The sequence below is a fragment of the Agelaius tricolor genome, unplaced genomic scaffold (genome assembly GCF_023055355.1).
Source record: "Agelaius tricolor isolate 1412-34295 unplaced genomic scaffold, bAgeTri1.0.p SCAF_11, whole genome shotgun sequence".
Lineage (NCBI taxonomy): Eukaryota > Metazoa > Chordata > Aves > Passeriformes > Icteridae > Agelaius > Agelaius tricolor.
Genome location: NW_027269271.1, coordinates 30,156,561 through 30,173,762, shown reverse-complemented (window position 1 = coordinate 30,173,762; position 17,202 = coordinate 30,156,561). Strand labels below are relative to the sequence as shown.

The following is a 17,202-nucleotide window of genomic DNA, read 5'->3' as shown; positions in this document are numbered from 1 at the left end:
AGTGAGCATCTCCTACTTTATGAATCAGATGAGGTATTATTTCAGCTGGATTAATAAACAAGGCTGGTTTTATTTACATTCAGGAACATTTATGGGAAACACATTAACATAAAGCAACAAACTCATCAGGAAATAGCATGATTGGTACTATGTAAACTGCAAATATATTTTTTTCCCCTCTCTAATGAGAAATTCCCACCCCAACGTTGTACTGCTTGTGATGCCTTTTCCAAGGCTACCTGAAAACAGAGGCCAGACAGAGTTAAGGGAGTAAAAAGCAGGTATATTTCTTGAAGGGCCTTCATGTACATCTTGGGCAGATGAAGCCTGCCAGGTATTACACCCAAAAATACATGATGGGTCACAAATTTTCACACTTTTATAAGTTTGGTTCATTAGCATTTTGGGGATTAATCCTCTAATTACATCTTCAGGTAATGAAGTCATTCACCCCAAGTTTGCTTTCCCCAAAACTCACTTTTGTTTACATTTACTGGACCCTGAGACAGTGAGGAGTCCTTGATTGCCAGGCCTGGAGAGGAATTGTTGTGTCTGCTCAAAATGGGACAGCAGCAGCTCACACTGTACGTGGAGTTTAGAGCTCTACACTAAAGAACTGCAGGATCACTAATACAGAAAACCAGAAAAGGCAGAATCCCAAGGCATCCCTGGGACAGTGTATTTTGTGAGACTTTGCTCTGTGAAATGACGAGGCGGCAACAGCGCTACCTCAGAGCCCCCTCAGCTTTCCCGCGCGCGGGGCTCTGAGGGGGTGGGGGGGGGCTGAGCGCGCCCCCTCCGCGCACGCGCCGCCCCCGCGCGCGGGCGTCCCTCTTCTCCGTGCGCGTCGGGCGGCGCGGCGCATGCGCGGGGCCGCGCGCGCAGGCGCGGCGCGGTGCACCGTGGGATACTGCGGCCCGGGCAGGCTGGTGAGGCGGCGCGCGCGGGGCCGGCGGGGGCGAGCGAACCGGGCCGGGGGCGGCGGGGCCGGGCCGAGCGAACCGGGCCGGGGAGGGGAGCGAACCGCAGCGCTCCGCCCGCGCCTCACCCGCTCCGCGCCCCCGCTGTGTGTCTGCTGCAGCACCGGCGGAGCGGGCGGCGGCGCGATGGCCTCCAGCAGCGGCACCGACGTGATCCAGGTCACCAACGTCTCGCCCAGCGCCAGCTCGGAGCAGATGCGGACCCTCTTCGGCTTCCTGGGCAAGATCGAGGAGCTGCGCCTCTTCCCCCCCGAGTGAGTGCGGGCCCGGCCCGGCCTCGCCGCCTCCCCCCCCGTCCCTCCCTCCCCCCCCGCGCCCTGCCCGCGGCCCGGCGCCGCCTCCCTCGCTCCCGCCCGCCCCCCCGGCGGCTCCCGGCCCGAGCCGCCCCCGCTCCCGGGGATCCCGCCCGGCCGCGGCGGGGGCGGCTCTCGCCGCGCACCCCCCGAGCCGGTGTGCACGGCTCGGCTCGGCTCGGTCACGGGACTGCGGGGATCGGTGCGGGCGTGGAGCGACACGTGCGGCTCCGGTGAAATCCACGTTTGTCTCCAGGAGTTGTTTGTCCGGGGTTGTGGCCGCCGAGCCTCTGGTGTCTGCGTCACCTCCGCAGCACTAAAACTTCTAGATGTAGATAAATGCGTTTGTTGCAAAGAATTTTTTGCTAGAAGAGCAGCTTACCTCTACTGTACAAAAAATGCACTTTTAGTATTTCTGTTCCTTGCAAGCAAATCTATGCTGAGCAGAAAGGAAACCGGACAGACGAATACACGTTTGTCAGTTGCACATCCTGCAAGGAATTCTGTGCAAAATAAAACAAATAATGTACATTTCAAGTGCGTATATAACTGAAAAGAAAGTTTCAGATACCCTGGCAATTTACAAATAGCAACAAACAAAAAAAAAAGAACTAAGACAGTTTTTATGTCTTCGCTTGCAGTTAAGTTCTAATGAACATAAATAGTGCTTTCAGAATCCTTTCTGATGCAATATAAAACCTGGGTGTTAGCAGTGATGATGGTTTCAGTGTGATTGATTTACAGAGCCTGGTGCCATTATATGGTGTTTTGGATATTCACTATATAAATTAAAGGTTTTCTTTCTGTCACGTTGAAGATCAATCAAACAATTATTTGTAATACCCAAAATTACTTGGGTTTATTATTTTAGGGGAAAAAAATATAGCAGAACATTTCTTTTTCCACTGAGGCTTCCATCCCTGTTAACAGAAACCAAAGACAGTTCCAGAAGGAGTTTCCTTGTTCCCAGCTGGGACACCTGGCATGGCAGGAGCTCCCCTGTGGCAGGTGCAGTCCTTTCCTGGCCTGCTCTGTGTCTGAGCACTTGGTCTCGTTTTTCAGGGCAGATGTTGGAGGTGTTTGGTGTCCCTGAAACTTTGTAGCTTTAGATACACATTAACTAACCTGTTCTGGGATTGCTGCAGTGCCTTGGGGTCCTTTCCCTTGTGTGAGGAGCTCACCCCCAGGGGGCTTTCCCTGGCCTGATGGGAATCTGCTCTGGCTCCCTTCAGGGCCCCCATCCACATCCCCCCAAAGAAAGGGACATTTTCTGATAGTGCCACATTCTTTTTCTGCTCCTTCTCCCCCAGATTCCTGATCCTGACTTTCCCTTTCCCATGGTGCCCATCCATTTTTGGAGAGGTGTGGGATATAAATCATAATCAGTGAAGTCTCCCCATAATGGAGATTCCTTCCTGGATCCTGCTGGGATTCTCCCTTGCCTGTAGTATTTGAGGAACCAATCCCATTTCCTTTGCTCCACCTCCTTGTTTGATCTGTGGCACTCTGCTGTAGAACTTCCTTATTCTCCTGCTCTTCCAGATCACGTGTAACTTCCTGAGCTTCTCTCAATTCCTGTTTTTCCTCTTCTCCCCTCATCCACCCCTTTCCCAGTTTATTTAATCCCCTGTTTCTCATTTCTTGTACACCTCAGCTGCATCTTTAATGCACAATCTGCTTTGGGACTCCTTCCAATTTTCCTCCCCCTCCTCCTCCTGCTTTTCCCTGACTCCATTGCCTGGTTCTCATCTTTATTATATTCCATAAAGCTCCATCCAGACTGGAAAGTGGAGGGAGTGGATTTCTGAGTTTCCTGTATTGCAGCCCCAGGAAATCCTTGTGTGTCCCAGCATTCCAATGGCTGAGAGACAATTCCTGAATGCTTCAGCCTTGGGTGAATTAGAATAATGATGGATGGTGGCTTTTTTTGGGAGCTGTTGAGAACATCCAGTTCTTGCTGAATTTCACCCAGCTTGGATTTGAGAGTGAGTGGAAATACCATTTTTAAAAGTGCAATACACAAATGTAAATTAAATGTCAGGCTGCAGAAGCGTTGCCTAACACATTTTCAGTTGATATTTTAGGTTCATTATTTTGGGAGAAAGCTCAGCTACCCCAAAGCATTCCCAGAGGCACTCCTGGCTGTAAACAGGATCTGCTGAAGAGTCAGTAGGATCTGCTCTGGTTCACATTCCTTTCTTATCTGGCATTTTAAAAATGCCTCAAAATACTGGGCTGCATCTCTATAATGAATTGTGTAATTTTTATACAGTTTAGATTAGGAACTCCTTCAGCTCTGCCATCAACCCTGGATTTACTTTCCTTTACAAATTTTCTGTGATTTTGTTAAACGCCTTCTACTAAGGCTTCTTTGGTTTTATGTAATTATTATTCTTTATTTCTTGTTATTTCTTATTAATTATTACTTATGGGCTAAGAAAGGCACCATTTTGGCAAGCTGCTGTGGATTCCTGGGCACAAAAGAGCCAACAGATTCAATTTTTTTTTCTCATTTATCACTGCAGTTATTTCCCAATTTATTCAGTCTGCAAGCTGTGGGAGCAAGTGGCTGTTTCTAATTTTAATGTTTCAGAAGTTGCAATGTGCTGGCTCCAATTTAGTTTTCCACGCCAGGTGAAATGTCAGGTTACTGAAGTGTGGTCTGACAGACACTGGGGCAGTTGTGTGTGTTGGGCCCAGTGGGGCTGAAGGTGAGGGAGCTGTTGGCATTTGCAGTGCCCAAAATAGATCCTGGATCTGCCTGCTGGTGTCGGAGCTGTTCCCTGAGTTCTGACAACCCCCAGTGCTGAAAGGCTTGATCAGCCTCAGCAGCCCAGATCAAGCTGCTCTGGAGCTGGGGTGCCTTTGAAGTCTGATGTTTTGGAGTTGGGCTGGGAATCCAGGTAGGAAAAGCAGCTTTTTGTCAGGACCAGTGATGTTTTCAGAGCTCCCTAGGCTGATCTGGACCTCTGGCCTGGTGTAGGAACAAGGGGTTTAGGATTTGCTGCTGCTTCCACTCCCTGCCTGGGCCTTCTGGAGGCAGCTTTTAACTCCTCTGCCCCACAGTTCTGTCTGCAGAAGAATTTTCCTTCCTGTCTTTCACTTTGTACATCCAATTACGGCAAAATCTGCCGCACTTTGAGGACAGGGGACCTCTTAAAACCCATGCCTGGGCTGACTGCACCTGGTGTTTCAGTTTGGTTTGGTTTAAAGGAAGTTACAGCTGTAGTTCTACCATTCTTTCCTGTTATAGGAAGTAGATATTTCTGGGTTGGTTTTTCTTCGAAGTGCCTCAGAACTTCTCAGTTTTGGGTTTGTAGGTTGGCAGACACTTGTTGTGAGCTGGAAGAGGCACAGGCCTGCCTTGGAGGCAGGTCTGTTTTAGTGTGCTCAGCTTTTCATCCTGCCTCAGCTCCTTTCATTTCCTTGTGTTTGTTCTTCCCTGCTGAAGACAGGCAGGAGCTCAGCACTGGGCATTCCTCAGGATGTGGGAGCATGGTGAAGTTTAGTCTAGAAGCTGGGATGGAGTTGGGTTGATGAATGAAACGGAATCCCAGGCCTGGGATGGGAGGGACCTCAAAGCCCATCCAGAGCCATGGGCAGGGACACCTCCCACTGTCCCAGGCTGCTCCAACCTGGCCTTGGGCACTGCAGGGATCCAGAGGCAGCCACAGCTGCTCTGGGAGCTCTATTCCAGGCTCTCAGCACCCTCCCAGGCAGGAATTCCTTCCCAACATCCCATCCCTCCCTGCCCTGTGTCAGATCAAATCCTTCACCCCTCACCCTGCCCCTACGCGCCCTTGTCCCGAGTCACAAGGATCCTTTAATCATCGCCCTCTTCGTTTCACAATTTACCTCAATCAGTCACCTGGGGCCTAAAGCAGCGAGTGTGAAACCTCAGGCTTTAACTGAGACAGAATTGTCACTTTTTCTCCTTTTTCAGCCAAGTTTTCCTCCCAGCCAGGGCGGAATTCACATTTAGGTGGCCGCTCACGGATTTACTGTGCACAGCAGAGCTCGTGTGCAGCTCCAAGAGGGGGGGATGACAGCTGCTGTGGTTTTGGGGTTGGTGGCCCTGTTGCTGCTGTGCAGCTCCAAGAGGGGGGGATGACAGCTGCTGTGGTTTTGGGGTTGGTGGCCCTGTTGCTGCTGTGCAGCTCCAAGAGGGGGGGATGACAGCTGCTGTGTTTTGGGGTTGGTGGCCCTGTTGCTGCTGTGCAGCTCCAAGAGGGGGGGATGACGGCTGCTGTGTTTTGGGATTGGCTGGCCCTGTTGCTGCTGTGCAGCTCCAAGAGGGGGGGATGACAGCTGCTGTGGTTTGGGGTTGGTGGCCCTGTTGCTGCTGTCCCTGAGCGTGGCTCTGTCTCTTGCAGTGACTCCCCCTTGCCGGTGTCGTCGCGCGTGTGCTTTGTAAAGTTCCACGACCCCGACTCGGCCGTGGTGGCCCAGCACCTGACAAACACTGTGTTCGTTGACAGAGCCCTCATAGTCGTTCCCTATGCTGAAGGTTTGTAACTTGTTTGATGTTCTACGGGGCCACCCTTGGGTGGTGGTTGGTTCCTGTCTAGTGCTCAGAATTTACCAGTAGTCCTATGTCAAACACGTCAGAGATTGCCATTCTGAAACCCTTGGTATATTGCCTTTGGCCCCTGCATTTGGTCAGTCTGTTTCCATAGTGACACCAAATCTAAGTGGAAAGTTTTGTGTGTCTTGAAGTGTAGAATAAGAACGTTTTAGGCAGAATTCTGTGCCGATTTTGCTTCGTGTCAGTCTCAATGAGACGTTTTTCCCAAACAGTTTGTAATGCAAACAGGTCCATATTTTAAGGAAATTTTACCTTAATAATTGTTTGCCGCTTCTTTCACTCTCTTCATGAGAATGGTTTCTCCCTCCCTGAGAGTGCATGGGAGAGTAATTAACATTCCTTTGGGCTGTGCTGCCACTGCATTTATTTGGGAACATCCCCAAAAAAGGCCCTCACTCTCCTTGTGGAGTCCAGTATACCAAGGGTTTGAATAATTATGGTTTAATTCAAAAGTGACAACTTCCAAGAGGTGCCACATGGGCACTGGTCCTAGTTTTTAATTCCAAGTTTTCTTGTTCATCCTTGATATATTTAATAGAATTTCACTAAATAATAAACTCTTCTCTCTGTTATTTGTGTGTGTGATTTTTGTAGTGGAGAAGGCAAATGCAAAGCCCTTCCAGATGACTGAAAAACAGTGGGTCCTCTGCAGCTACAGGGGATTCTAGCCATTAACTAAAGGCCAGCAAGCACTCAAGTCCCCAAGTGTTTTCCTGGTGTAACCACTTGTTAACTACATTTTCTCTTCTTCTTTTTATTTTTACATTTTAGGGTGTTACAGTAATTTGAAAGGCAATGAGCAGGGTTTTTGGAACTTACCTTAAAAGCAAAGTGCTGAGAAGACACCTCTTCTTACAGAAGTCTTATTAAACTCTTCTAGACTTGCTTTAGAAGTAACTGATTTCCATTGTACTTCTGCATTTCTTGATTTACTTCTGGGAAAGGTTGAATTGAATAAAATCTTGCAGATTAAGTCATACTACACTGCTAAGTTGGGTACATGGCCCGGGGTCACACCTGTAATCTTAATCTGTCATGCTGGAGCTGTCTCTTGAGGCCTGGGGAGCTGTCTTATCTTATCTTTGTATTCCTTAAGCTTTAAAGATACGAAACTTAAACTTAAAAGATGTCCAGCCTAATTCCTGGAGTGTAGGAATGTGCAGTGTGGCCTCTGAGTGAGCCCTGCTGCTTCCTGGGGGCACAGAACCCCTTCTGCAATGGAGTTACTGCTCCTGCTGCCACTGCTGCACAACAGCAGAGCTGAGAGGCTGCTTGTCCCTGTGTGGGTGTTAAACACAGCAGCAGTCCAGTGAGATGCTGCTGGAATATTCTCCAAGGCCCATGGCAATAATGCCAGTGTTTAACTCTTCCTACAAGGATAAACCCACTTTTCTCTTTGTCAGTCTCACTTTGTCCACTGTGGATAAACCTGGCACGCAGAGAAACCTGCCCAGCAGCTGGGCTTCAGAAAATCCAATTCTTCAAGTGGAATATTTTCCTGGGCCTGTTAAGGAGTCACTCCTGGGCTGTACCTTGTGTTGCCTAACAGTTCAGAAATTAATGGCCTTGGCACATCACAAGAGAGATGTTCAGCCAATAAAGCATCACCCCTGGGTTAATAACCCCATACTTCTGTCCCTGTGCTGGAGTACAGTTTTCCCCCAAAATTCAGCCTGCCAGGGTCCCAGTTGAAGCAGGAGCAGCCTTTCCCCAGCCCACAGTGCCACTGCTGATGTGCTTAAAGCCAGGCCTGTGCTGAGTGGGGCCCTCCTGTCTCTGATGTCTGCTGTGCTAATGAACCTGTGTGATTATTGCCTGTCACTAAAGCAAATGTTTATTATCTGTTTAGTGCAATAATTCCCCCCCTGTCCCAAGTTTTAGCTCACACAGACACTTTGGTGTTGGCTGTTGCTTTGTGTTATAGAACTATACACAAAGGCTACGGTAAGGTTTAGTATTTGTCATTTTCTCTGGGCTAATTCCTGGATTTGGAAGGAACTCTTAAGGTTAAAGATGGCTGGGAGGGGTGTTTAGGTTCTTTGGTTAATGTTTGTTTCTTTTGTCTGTTTCTTTTTCTTTCATTTCTACACATTCATGCAGTATTTCATGGTTCTAACAAAGCAGCAGTAAAAAAAGCTCTTGAAGCATGAAAATTAACTGGTGAGGGGCCTCATTGCTTTTTTTTAAATTGTAGTTTATTTAAATACTTTTTAAAGAAACAATTAGAGGATCAGATGCATGAATTTTTTTAATGGATGCAGATCTTCTTTGAGGCGTCTCGAGCTAAGTCTGAGGATTTGTATTTAGATGCCAGAAATGTTGTAGTTGCACTAATTTGAAATGTTTAGCTGTAATTGATAAATATCCTCTTGAGACATAATTTTGCATGCCAAATGACCCCATAATCTCTCTGTAGGTATGTTGATATATTTATGCATTCCTGCCCTTTGCCTCCATGACCTTTTTCCCTGTCCCTCCATAACTTTGGGTATCTAAAGTGCTGCCAGCTCAGTGCCACGAGCCAGATATCAGTGCTGTGTATTGTACATTTGTGTAGATTATCGGCACTTCTCAGTATAGGTGGGAGGAACCATTACCTTTATTTAACAGTGGTTTTTCTTTTTTGTTGTTGTGTTTTACAGTTCTTTTCCCTGGTTCAGCCTGAACTATATACCAGGCCCTGCTGAAAATACCACCCAACAGTTTTCTTCTGCAGCTTATCCAGTTTCTCTTAAGTGCCCTGTACATATTGTATGTTTTATGATGAGATGCAGTTTCTTAATATGTATTACAGAAACACTACTGGTATTTGCAACTATATAGTAAAATTGTTTTATTGAACTCTCATTTTGGGGGCTTGGGCACATTAACAAATTAATCCATCTGTATAGGGCTTTTGCTGTTGGATAGAGTAAAACTCCCTCCACAACTGTTTGCTAGTAGGGCCCTGAGCACTGTGTGTGCAGAGCAGGCAGTGCAGTAACCCCTGGGCTTGGCTGGCTGCAAGACTTTGGGCCACGAGTCCCCTGTGCCACGGCAGGTGGCAGCAGCACTGCTGGTGCTCTGAGCTGGCACATATTGGAGCAAAAGCATTTTACTGCACAGGTAAGGAATGTGCCAGCATCCCTGTGTGTATCCCAGCCACAGACACACCCCCAGCGTTCCCGGAGAGCCGCAGGGACCGCATTCCATGTGACACGTCAGCAAAAGCCCTACCCAAAAACACCCATCCCTTCTCTTTAAGTTTGCCAAAATTTGTATGGTAGGTGTAAAAAGAAAACATAGTGAACTGTACCATATTATTAACCCCTAAATCCAACTTTTTTTGTCTTGTGTATCTTGATTTTTCTGTGTGCTTTGTAGTGAAGCAGCCGACACGAGTCGTTGTTCATAAAACAGCTTTTGAAAGTTGAGAGCACTCTCACCCCTGGAGAACCGACTGTGCTTGCTTACGTTTGGTTCATGACTTAAAAATCGAGTACAGGTGATGAAACCTTGGCAGTGTTAACAACAAAGTAGTGTGTATTGTGCTATTTTTTTGCTCTAGAAACTTAACCTTTTGTAGAGAAAAAGGAACAGTCAAATTGTCACCCATTGAAGTTGCATTCTGACAAAAAAAGTTAATGCTAAATATTAATAGCCATCAAGCTTTGTATTTTAGCCAACATAAGTACTTTCAACAAACTCAGGTGGTGTATCAGGGAGACTTTGCTGGGTGTATTTGTGTATTTGGTGCCTCTGGGCTGGGATGCCCTCTAATGCCAGGCTGTTTCCCTGCAGGAGTCATTCCTGATGAGACTAAGGCTCTGTCTCTCTTGGCACCAGCTAATGCCGTGGCAGGGCTGCTGCCCGGGGGTGGCCTGCTGCCCACTCCCAACCCTCTCTCTCAGGTAGGCTGGGCAACCCCTGCTGCTGCTTTCCCACCTCATTCCTGCTCTTTCTTTCAGGGCTGATGTGTTGATTCCAGCTCCTAGAGTGGTTTATTGGGCCTGCTGGACTGGGACAGCTCTGATGTGATTGGGGCATGACAGTGACAAGTTGTTAGATGGAATAGCCTTACTGCCCTCTCTGCTGGTTTCCCAGGGCCCTGTTTGTGCCTCCCACCCCTCTCACCCGCTGTGCTTTACAGATGTGACAAGCAGTAGGGGTCTCACAGATTTTAAACTCCTCAAGTCCAGGCAGCTGCCACACTGTGAGATTCCCTTCATTAATCCCCCAGCTGAGGGGAAGGTTGGAGCCTGGTTGTGTGAACCCACAGGAATTCATGTGGAAGATGAACAGTGAGAATTGCACATTGTGGGAGAAGCTGGAGTCACAGCTCAGCTCTTAACAGGGCACAGAATCAAAGTGCAGGAGGCAAATTAATCACAATAAAGCCCCATTAATTCTGCACCTCTCAAACCCTCCCCAGCTCCTGCTTAGCTGGAGGACCCCCTGGCCATGGAGCTGCTCAGGAGGAAATAGCCTAAATTTAACCTTGGAAACCCAGGGACCAGGTTGGAAGGACCAAATACATACTAAAATATTTCATTCATTAAAAAATCTGGCCATGTGAATCCTGGAAATGGATGTTGAGCACCTCAGTTGCAGCTGTGTCTCTGCTCCCAGCCCCTCTGGTGGGATGAGTTCAGCACATCCATTTTAGGGAACTGTGCTGCACAGTCCAGCACATCTTGGCAGTGTGTGTTGGGTTTGGGTGTCTGTCTCAATCATCTCATTTGAAATGGCCCAAAATGAGCTGCCTTAGGGAGCCTTCTGCTCTCCCAGTAGCTTTTTAACCCAATTGGAGACATTTGCAGGGATGCAGTCCTGTTAAATTGCTTTTCAACATAAACCATGGCCATCTCAACCCTAAAACCAACTAGAAATGGGGTAATAGCCTCAAAAACTTGAATGAATTTCCATTTTAGCACTGAAAAATAACTTCATTTTCAACTATCCTTTCAATTTGCTGGAATGCTTTGCTCCTTCACCTTGATCTCCCCTGCCCAGTGATGTCCCTGACTGAATTTTGTCACTGCCTGTGCCCTGACTGCTCTCTCTGCCACAGATTGGTGCTGTCCCTTTAGCTGCTTTAGGAGCTCCTGCTCTCGACCCTGCCCTTGCTGCTCTTGGGCTTCCTGGAGCAAACCTGAACTCCCAGGTACGTCCTCATTCCAGAATATCCTTTATTGCCCCCCTCTTTGCTGCTCTGAGAGTGGTTTCCATTTGTGTCACTTCAGAGCCACTGCCTGGGGACTCCAGGGATTGGAAGGAAAAATACCTGCTTGAATATCAAATTAAATGTTGCAAGGGGCAAAGGAATAATTTGAGGATAGCAATGAAATATTTCAAATATGTGTCATTATCAGGCCAGGAACCTGCCTTGTTCTTCAAGTAAAAAGTAGTTTGACTTTTTAATTTTCTAGGTGTCAAAAATGTGAGGAAACTTCATTAGGTTGTTACAGCTGAGCAAAAAAGGCTTTTAAGTACTAGAATATTGAGTATATTTATATCAACAAAGATATATCAATATAAATATATTGGTCATATATGTAGATAAAATATTTAAGAGGTAAGAATAAAATACTCTTTTACAGCCACAAGAAGCAGCAATAATTTAATACATTGCTACTACCATCACTTAAATTTTAATGTATTCCCATGTGGAAGAACAAGCAAATGATGGTGAAATTAAATAACAAATGAAAAAAATCAATCTAAAGGCAAATGAGAAAAATGTAAATTTGGGGTGATGGAGGATTTTTGTACATTAAACCATCAGACTGTAACAAACATTTCAACAAAGAAAGTTGGGGTTCATTATTAAAAAAATGAGGGAGGATTAAACTTTTTTTCTTAATACCCCATTGGTGCAGGAAGTGATGATGATGCCTGTATTATCCTAAGAGCTGTAACATTTTTTTCATGGAATACTTAAATGTTTATAAGTTGGCATTGAGGTCTTCAGTGGACAGGCAGCTTAGAGAGGGCTCTGTTCTCTTGCAGTGACAGAAATAACCTGTGCACAAAAAGTTACTAGTGCATAGGGATAAACACACCCCAGCAGTGTATTTTTATCTGTTGGTATTTTTATCCATTTGTGGGTTTATCCCTGATCCTGCCCAGGCAGGGCTGGCTGTGGAGAATAAATCCCAGAGCCGCAGTGTGGGGTGTTAATGCTAAATATTAACACCCCAGGCACAGCAGCCCAGTGTGGCCTTTCCTCTTGGCTGGGGCTGTTCTGCTCTGGTTTTCCAGCTGGGAAAACTTCAGGGGACATTCCAAGGAAGGTTCTCTGGAGCTCTCACATCTCCCAGCCTGCTTCTAACTCTGTTTTTCCCTCACAGTCTCTTGCAGCAGATCAGCTCCTAAAACTGATGAGCACAGTGGATCCAAAGTAAGCACCAGTGTTCCCAAACCCTTGGACTGCACTGCTGGGGGACTCCATGGGAATATCCATGGGGATTCAGTGCCCAGTCCCTGTCCTGCTGGAGCTGGAAGGGCCTTGGAGCAGCCTGGGCTAGGGAAGGTGCCCTGCCCGTGGCAGGGGTGGGATCAGATGGGTTTGATGTCCCTCCAAACCAAAACCATTCCAGGATTCCCTGATCCTGTGAACTGGCTGAGTCTGACAATGCAGCCCCGTATCCCTTGGGTTCCTGAGTCCTGAATTTTGGAATTCTGTGTTGCCCAGGTTGAACCATGTGGCTGCAGGTCTCGTGTCCCCCAGTCTGAAGTCAGATACCTCCAGTAAAGAAATAGAAGAGGCCATGAAGAGAGTCCGAGAAGCACAGTCCTTAATCTCTGCTGCTATAGAGCCAGGTAATCCAGCCAGCACGGGGCCTGGGCACAGCCCCTGATCAAAACTGGTGCTCTGCAGAGCCTGCCTCTGTGCCTCTGGTCTGGGAGGAATTCACTGACTGGGTTTTTAATCATCCTGCTCCATTTCCTGCAGAAATGGCTGGAATTCATCCATTGATTTTCCCAAAATTCACTGATTTGAAGGCTGTACAGCACCCAGGCTTCCCTGAGGGAAGTTCTTGCTGCTGTCTCAAATTCCAAGGGAATGTGGATTTCCCAGCTTGGCACCCTGCTGATGTTTCTCAGGGATGCTTTCCTTCATTTTCATTCCTAATCTGGGCAGGTTTGTAAATAATTCTCTTTTTTGGAGCTTCTTTCAGCAGGTTTGATTTTAGAACAAGCTCCAGCAGCTCTCACAAATGTCAGAGCCACCAAATCTGAGAGGCAGAAACTTGAACACTGAAAATACAGAATATTCATCAGTTTGCAGCCTCCTGATGATTTCTAGGAAAGAGCAGAGCTCCTGTTCGTGCTTAGCTTGAGGCTTTTTTGTGGGAAATTCAAAGCAATCATTTGACATGTTCTTCAGCCCCTCGGGAAATGGCAGATCCTGGGATTTTCACAGGATTTTCCATTGTCCTGCAGCCATCAGCTATTCACTGACTTAAGATTTTTTCTAAATTTTGACTTCTCCAGTTTTGCATAAAACTTACTTTGTGTCACAAATGTGTTCCCGTCCTCTGTTGGTTCTTTTTGTCTTCTTGTGAAGAAAATTACAGATGAGCCTTCATGTCAAATGGCAAGATCAGGTTGATTTATATCAATTACATGAAGCTCCAAGTCCTTTCCTTTGGAAAATATTTTTAAATATTAAAAAAAAAAAAAAAAAAAAAAAAAAACAAACATTGATTTTTATTGTACTTTTCCTTTTCCAGACAAAAAAGATGAAAAGCGAAGACATTCGAGGTCGAGGTCGCGCTCGAGGAGGAGGAGGACACCTTCCTCATCCAGACACAGGTGACTGAGCAATTCCTTAGCAACACCTCCCACAGCTGCAACAATCCCTGCAAAAACCATTCTTGGCAAGAGCCTTGGGTTTGATGCAGGGCTCACAGCTTCATTGCCATTCCAGCGTGCAGAGCTCCTGGCAGAGCCGTGGATGGAGGCTTTGGTTGGGTTTGGGGGTTCCCTGCCCGGAGCAGCTGGGCTGGGAGCATCCCAGGATGTCCTCCCTGTGACTCCATGTTGCTGTGTCCCTGGCAGACGCTCCAGGAGCAGATCAAGGAGAAGGTCCCATTCCAAATCCAGGAGCAGGAGGCGATCCAAAAGTCCAAGGAGAAGGAGATCTCATTCCAGAGAGAGGAGCAGGAGGTCTCGGAGCACATCCAAAACCAGGTAATGACCCCAGGGAGTCCAGTCCTGAGCAGGGCAGGCATTGTCCCCTGTGCTGGCACTGCTGGGTCCCCACAGGGCTGTGTCCAGCTCTGGGCCCTCAGCTCAGGACATGGAGGGGCTGGAGCACCTGGAGGGCTCAGCCTGGGGAGCCACCCCTGCCCCTCCCAGCCCTTGCATCCCTTTCCCTGGACAGCAGATCAGGAAGTGCTGTTTGAAAGTGACTCAATCTCTCTTCTACTAAAAGGGATAAAAAGAAGGAAGAGAAAGAAAAGAAACGTTCTAAAACTCCCCCCAAAAGCTACAGCACAACCAGAAGATCCAGAAGCACAAGCAGGTACAGAAATGGGATTTCCCTTGCTCTCTGTTCCCAGCAGGATTTTGATGCACTTCAGTATTAAATAGAAAAAAATGTTCTTGTGATAGAGGAGCTGGTCTGTGGAAGGTGTCCCTGCCCATGGAAGGAGCTGGGCTTTGAGGTCCCTTCCAACCCAAACTATGCCTGGATCCCATTGGATCATGGTTCCAATGAGGATGTGTCTGCTACAGGCACAACAGCACCTCTACCACCTGTGTCTGTTGATACTTGCATTTTCCTGCAATGCCTGAGGTAAATTCTTTGGGCTTAGAACAGTTTTCCTTGCTCTGTGTCAGAGTTTGATGCTCCAGGGTCACTGCCAAGCTCTTCCTCATTTAGGGAATAAATCCAGGCAAAAGCGTTTCATTTTTTAAAAAAAAACTTCCAATTTTAGCTTGCAGTTCTAACAACTCTTTAGTACCCTGTGAGCAGGGCTGCGCTTGGATTAGGGATGCATTTGCAGCTTTAAAAAAAAAAAGAAAAAGCAGATATTTCCAAAGCTCCTGTGTCTCCCTGCAGAGAACGGCGGCGCCGGCGGAGCCGGAGCGGGACGCGGTCCCCGAAAAAGCCCAGGTCTCCCAAACGGAAAATGTCCCGGTCCCCGTCACCCAGAAGGTCAGGGAAACACCTGGCTGGGAAGAATGGTGTCTGGGTGGGAAATTGCCAAATTGTGACCTCCAGGGAGGCTCCAAGGGATTCTGTGTGGGGGAATCTTTGCTGCTTTTGTGGAGCTGCTCTGGGGTTGGCTGGGAGCTCCGAGGGTCAGGGGTTCCAGGGCTGGTAGGAGTAGATATGCCACAATTCCCAGTCCATTTGGATTTGCACAGTAGGAACCAGCTGATTTTGGGTGGCCTGGGTGACCCTGTCCCAGCATGGGGAGCTCAAGGTGCTCCTCTGTAAAACACTGGAGCGCCGCTGTTCTTGGTGTCCACGATTTGGACTCCATGATCCCCGTGGGGCCCTTCAGCTCAGGAGATTCCATGGTTCTGTTTGCCACAGCATTGCTCAGCCTTGGCTTTGTGCTGTCGTCCTTGAGCCAGAGCTAAGAACTTGGGATTTTGGGTATTTCCTGGAAGCAGAGCCTGTTCCCTACCTGCCCTCTGCCATTTTCCTTTGGGTTTGCTGTGGGTAACGCTCTGGACACAGTTCCAGCCATGGAATGAGGTGATGGGGATGGGCCTCATCCTCTTCTGCTGATCCTCATAGGCATAAAAAGGAAAAGAAGAAGGATAAAGACAAGGAGAGGAGCAGAGACGAGAGGGAGCGGTCAACGAGCAAGAAGAAGAAGAGCAAAGACAAGGAGAAGGATCGAGACCGGAAATCCGAGAGCGACAAGGATGTGAAAGTATGTTCCAAAAAGCCCTGGAGCTGCTCCCAGCCCTGCCCCACGTGCCCCCTGCCCCAGCCCACAGGGAAGTGCTAACGTGTCCCTTTCCCTGGCAAAGCAGGTCACAAGGGACTACGACGAGGAGGAACAGGGCTACGACAGCGAGAAGGAGAAGAAGGAGGAGAAGAAGGTGGCGGATGCTCCCTCCCCCAAAGGGAAGGAGCCCGGGGCCGAGAAGGGCAGCGGGGATCCGGGCAGGGAATCCAAGGTGAACGGGGATGACCACCACGAGGAGGACATGGACATGAGCGACTGAGCTGCCCACAGCCCCTCAGTGTGATCCTTTATGCTGTACTTGTTAATCCTCAACCTAGATGTATCCAGCTCCGAGCTCTCCATGGTCTGTCCATCCCGATACTAACTCACACCCAAAGCTTGAGACAGGGATCCCCTGCTCCGGGGCCCAGCTGGGGCCGGGCTGGCCCGCACGTCCCTCCCAGCAAGGGCTGGCCTACCCCTCCTCCCTCCCTCCCTCCCTCCCTGCTTCCCTCCCTCCGGAGTGTCGCTGGCTGAGCCAGCAGGGCCCAGCGGTGTGGCAGTGTCCCAGCAGTGTGGGGAGTGTGGCACAGCCCCCCTGTCCTGCAGCCACCGAGGGGCTGCCGGGGCCTCCTGGACACTCCGGAGTCGGCCTTGAATCGCACCAGCTCTTTGTGCTCTTGGCTTTAGTTCTGGTTTGAAGCCACGTGCTGGGCTTGGCTGGGTTTGGTTTCCGGTGGGTTTTGGTTGGCTTTGCCCAGGGTTCTGTGCCCTGACCTTCCTGAGGGCTCTGTCTCCACTGGGTCCGTTCAGCTCCACCCAGGGCGAGCTGGGATGGTCTGACCTCGGGAAGGGCAATCCTGGCCGTGCCCAGTGAGGGAGGGTTGGGGGAGCAGCCTCAGGGCTGGGGCTCAGGAGCTCACCCGCTGCAGCAGGGAGTGCATTTTAAAATGACCTTGGTCTGTTTTTAAAGCAAGTCCATTGATAATGTACTTTTTACTTGATCTCAAGTTGTACAAACGGATAAATTTGTGTTCCTGTCCCGGCCGTTCCCTCCCTCCCGCACTCGGTGATCCCATGGTATTTGCAGAGTAGTTACCCAAACTGTTCCTTAGTTCCAGCAGCTCCAGAGCTTTTACTTTTGTGCAGGTAAAGAGACAAAAGTAGCCGACAGTCTGTGCCATGTCGATGTACAGTTTCGGAAAATGTTTTACAAAACTTTGATAATAAAACCCTGAAACTTCACCACCTCTTCCTAGAAAACTCCTGGGTTTTATTTCCACTGCTGGGTGCACCAGACTTTACCTCATTCCTTACAGGGAACTTTTCCATCTCTGTTACAGTAAAGAAGGAATTGTTTTACTTTTTGGGGGGGGGGAAATGGGTTAAAATGGGAATGTGGAGGTTTATGGGACTGTTGAGAAGGACCTGGGAGTGCTGGTGGATGAAAA

General features: G+C 48.4%; 1 protein-coding gene across 4 annotated transcripts; it reads left to right on the top strand.

Moving 5' to 3' along the window:
• The first annotated feature begins 778 nt into the window (after nucleotides 1–778).
• Nucleotides 779–16,996, top strand: SRSF11 (serine and arginine rich splicing factor 11). 4 transcript variants are annotated; one of them, XM_071436977.1, is made up of 13 exons: nucleotides 779–929; nucleotides 1,082–1,234; nucleotides 5,647–5,780; nucleotides 9,639–9,748; nucleotides 10,909–11,001; nucleotides 12,188–12,237; nucleotides 12,532–12,659; nucleotides 13,574–13,655; nucleotides 13,902–14,033; nucleotides 14,278–14,367; nucleotides 14,908–15,003; nucleotides 15,595–15,733; nucleotides 15,834–16,996. In XM_071436977.1, the coding sequence occupies exons 2-13, from the start codon at nucleotides 1,107–1,109 to the stop codon at nucleotides 16,029–16,031; spliced, it is 1,380 nt and encodes a 459-aa protein (XP_071293078.1). In that variant the 5' UTR covers nucleotides 779–929; nucleotides 1,082–1,106; the 3' UTR covers nucleotides 16,032–16,996. The 4 variants fall into 4 exon arrangements, with proteins under 4 accessions (XP_071293078.1, XP_071293076.1, XP_071293077.1 ...); XM_071436975.1 differs by having other exon boundaries at nucleotides 817–929; nucleotides 15,837–16,996; XM_071436978.1 differs by lacking the exons at nucleotides 779–929; nucleotides 1,082–1,234; nucleotides 5,647–5,780 and adding exons at nucleotides 5,794–8,609; nucleotides 9,222–9,342.
• Nucleotides 16,997–17,202: the final 206 nt, after the last annotated feature.

Coding starts and splice junctions, on each gene's coding strand:
- SRSF11 (XM_071436977.1), top strand. CDS start 1,107: ATGGCCTCCAGCAGCGGCACCGACGTGATCCAGGTCACCAACGTCTCG. Junction 12,238..12,531: donor ATGAGCACAGTGGATCCAAA/GTAAGCACCAGT, acceptor TGTGTTGCCCAG/GTTGAACCATGTGGCTGCAG. Junction 12,660..13,573: donor CTCTGCTGCTATAGAGCCAG/GTAATCCAGCCA, acceptor TTCCTTTTCCAG/ACAAAAAAGATGAAAAGCGA.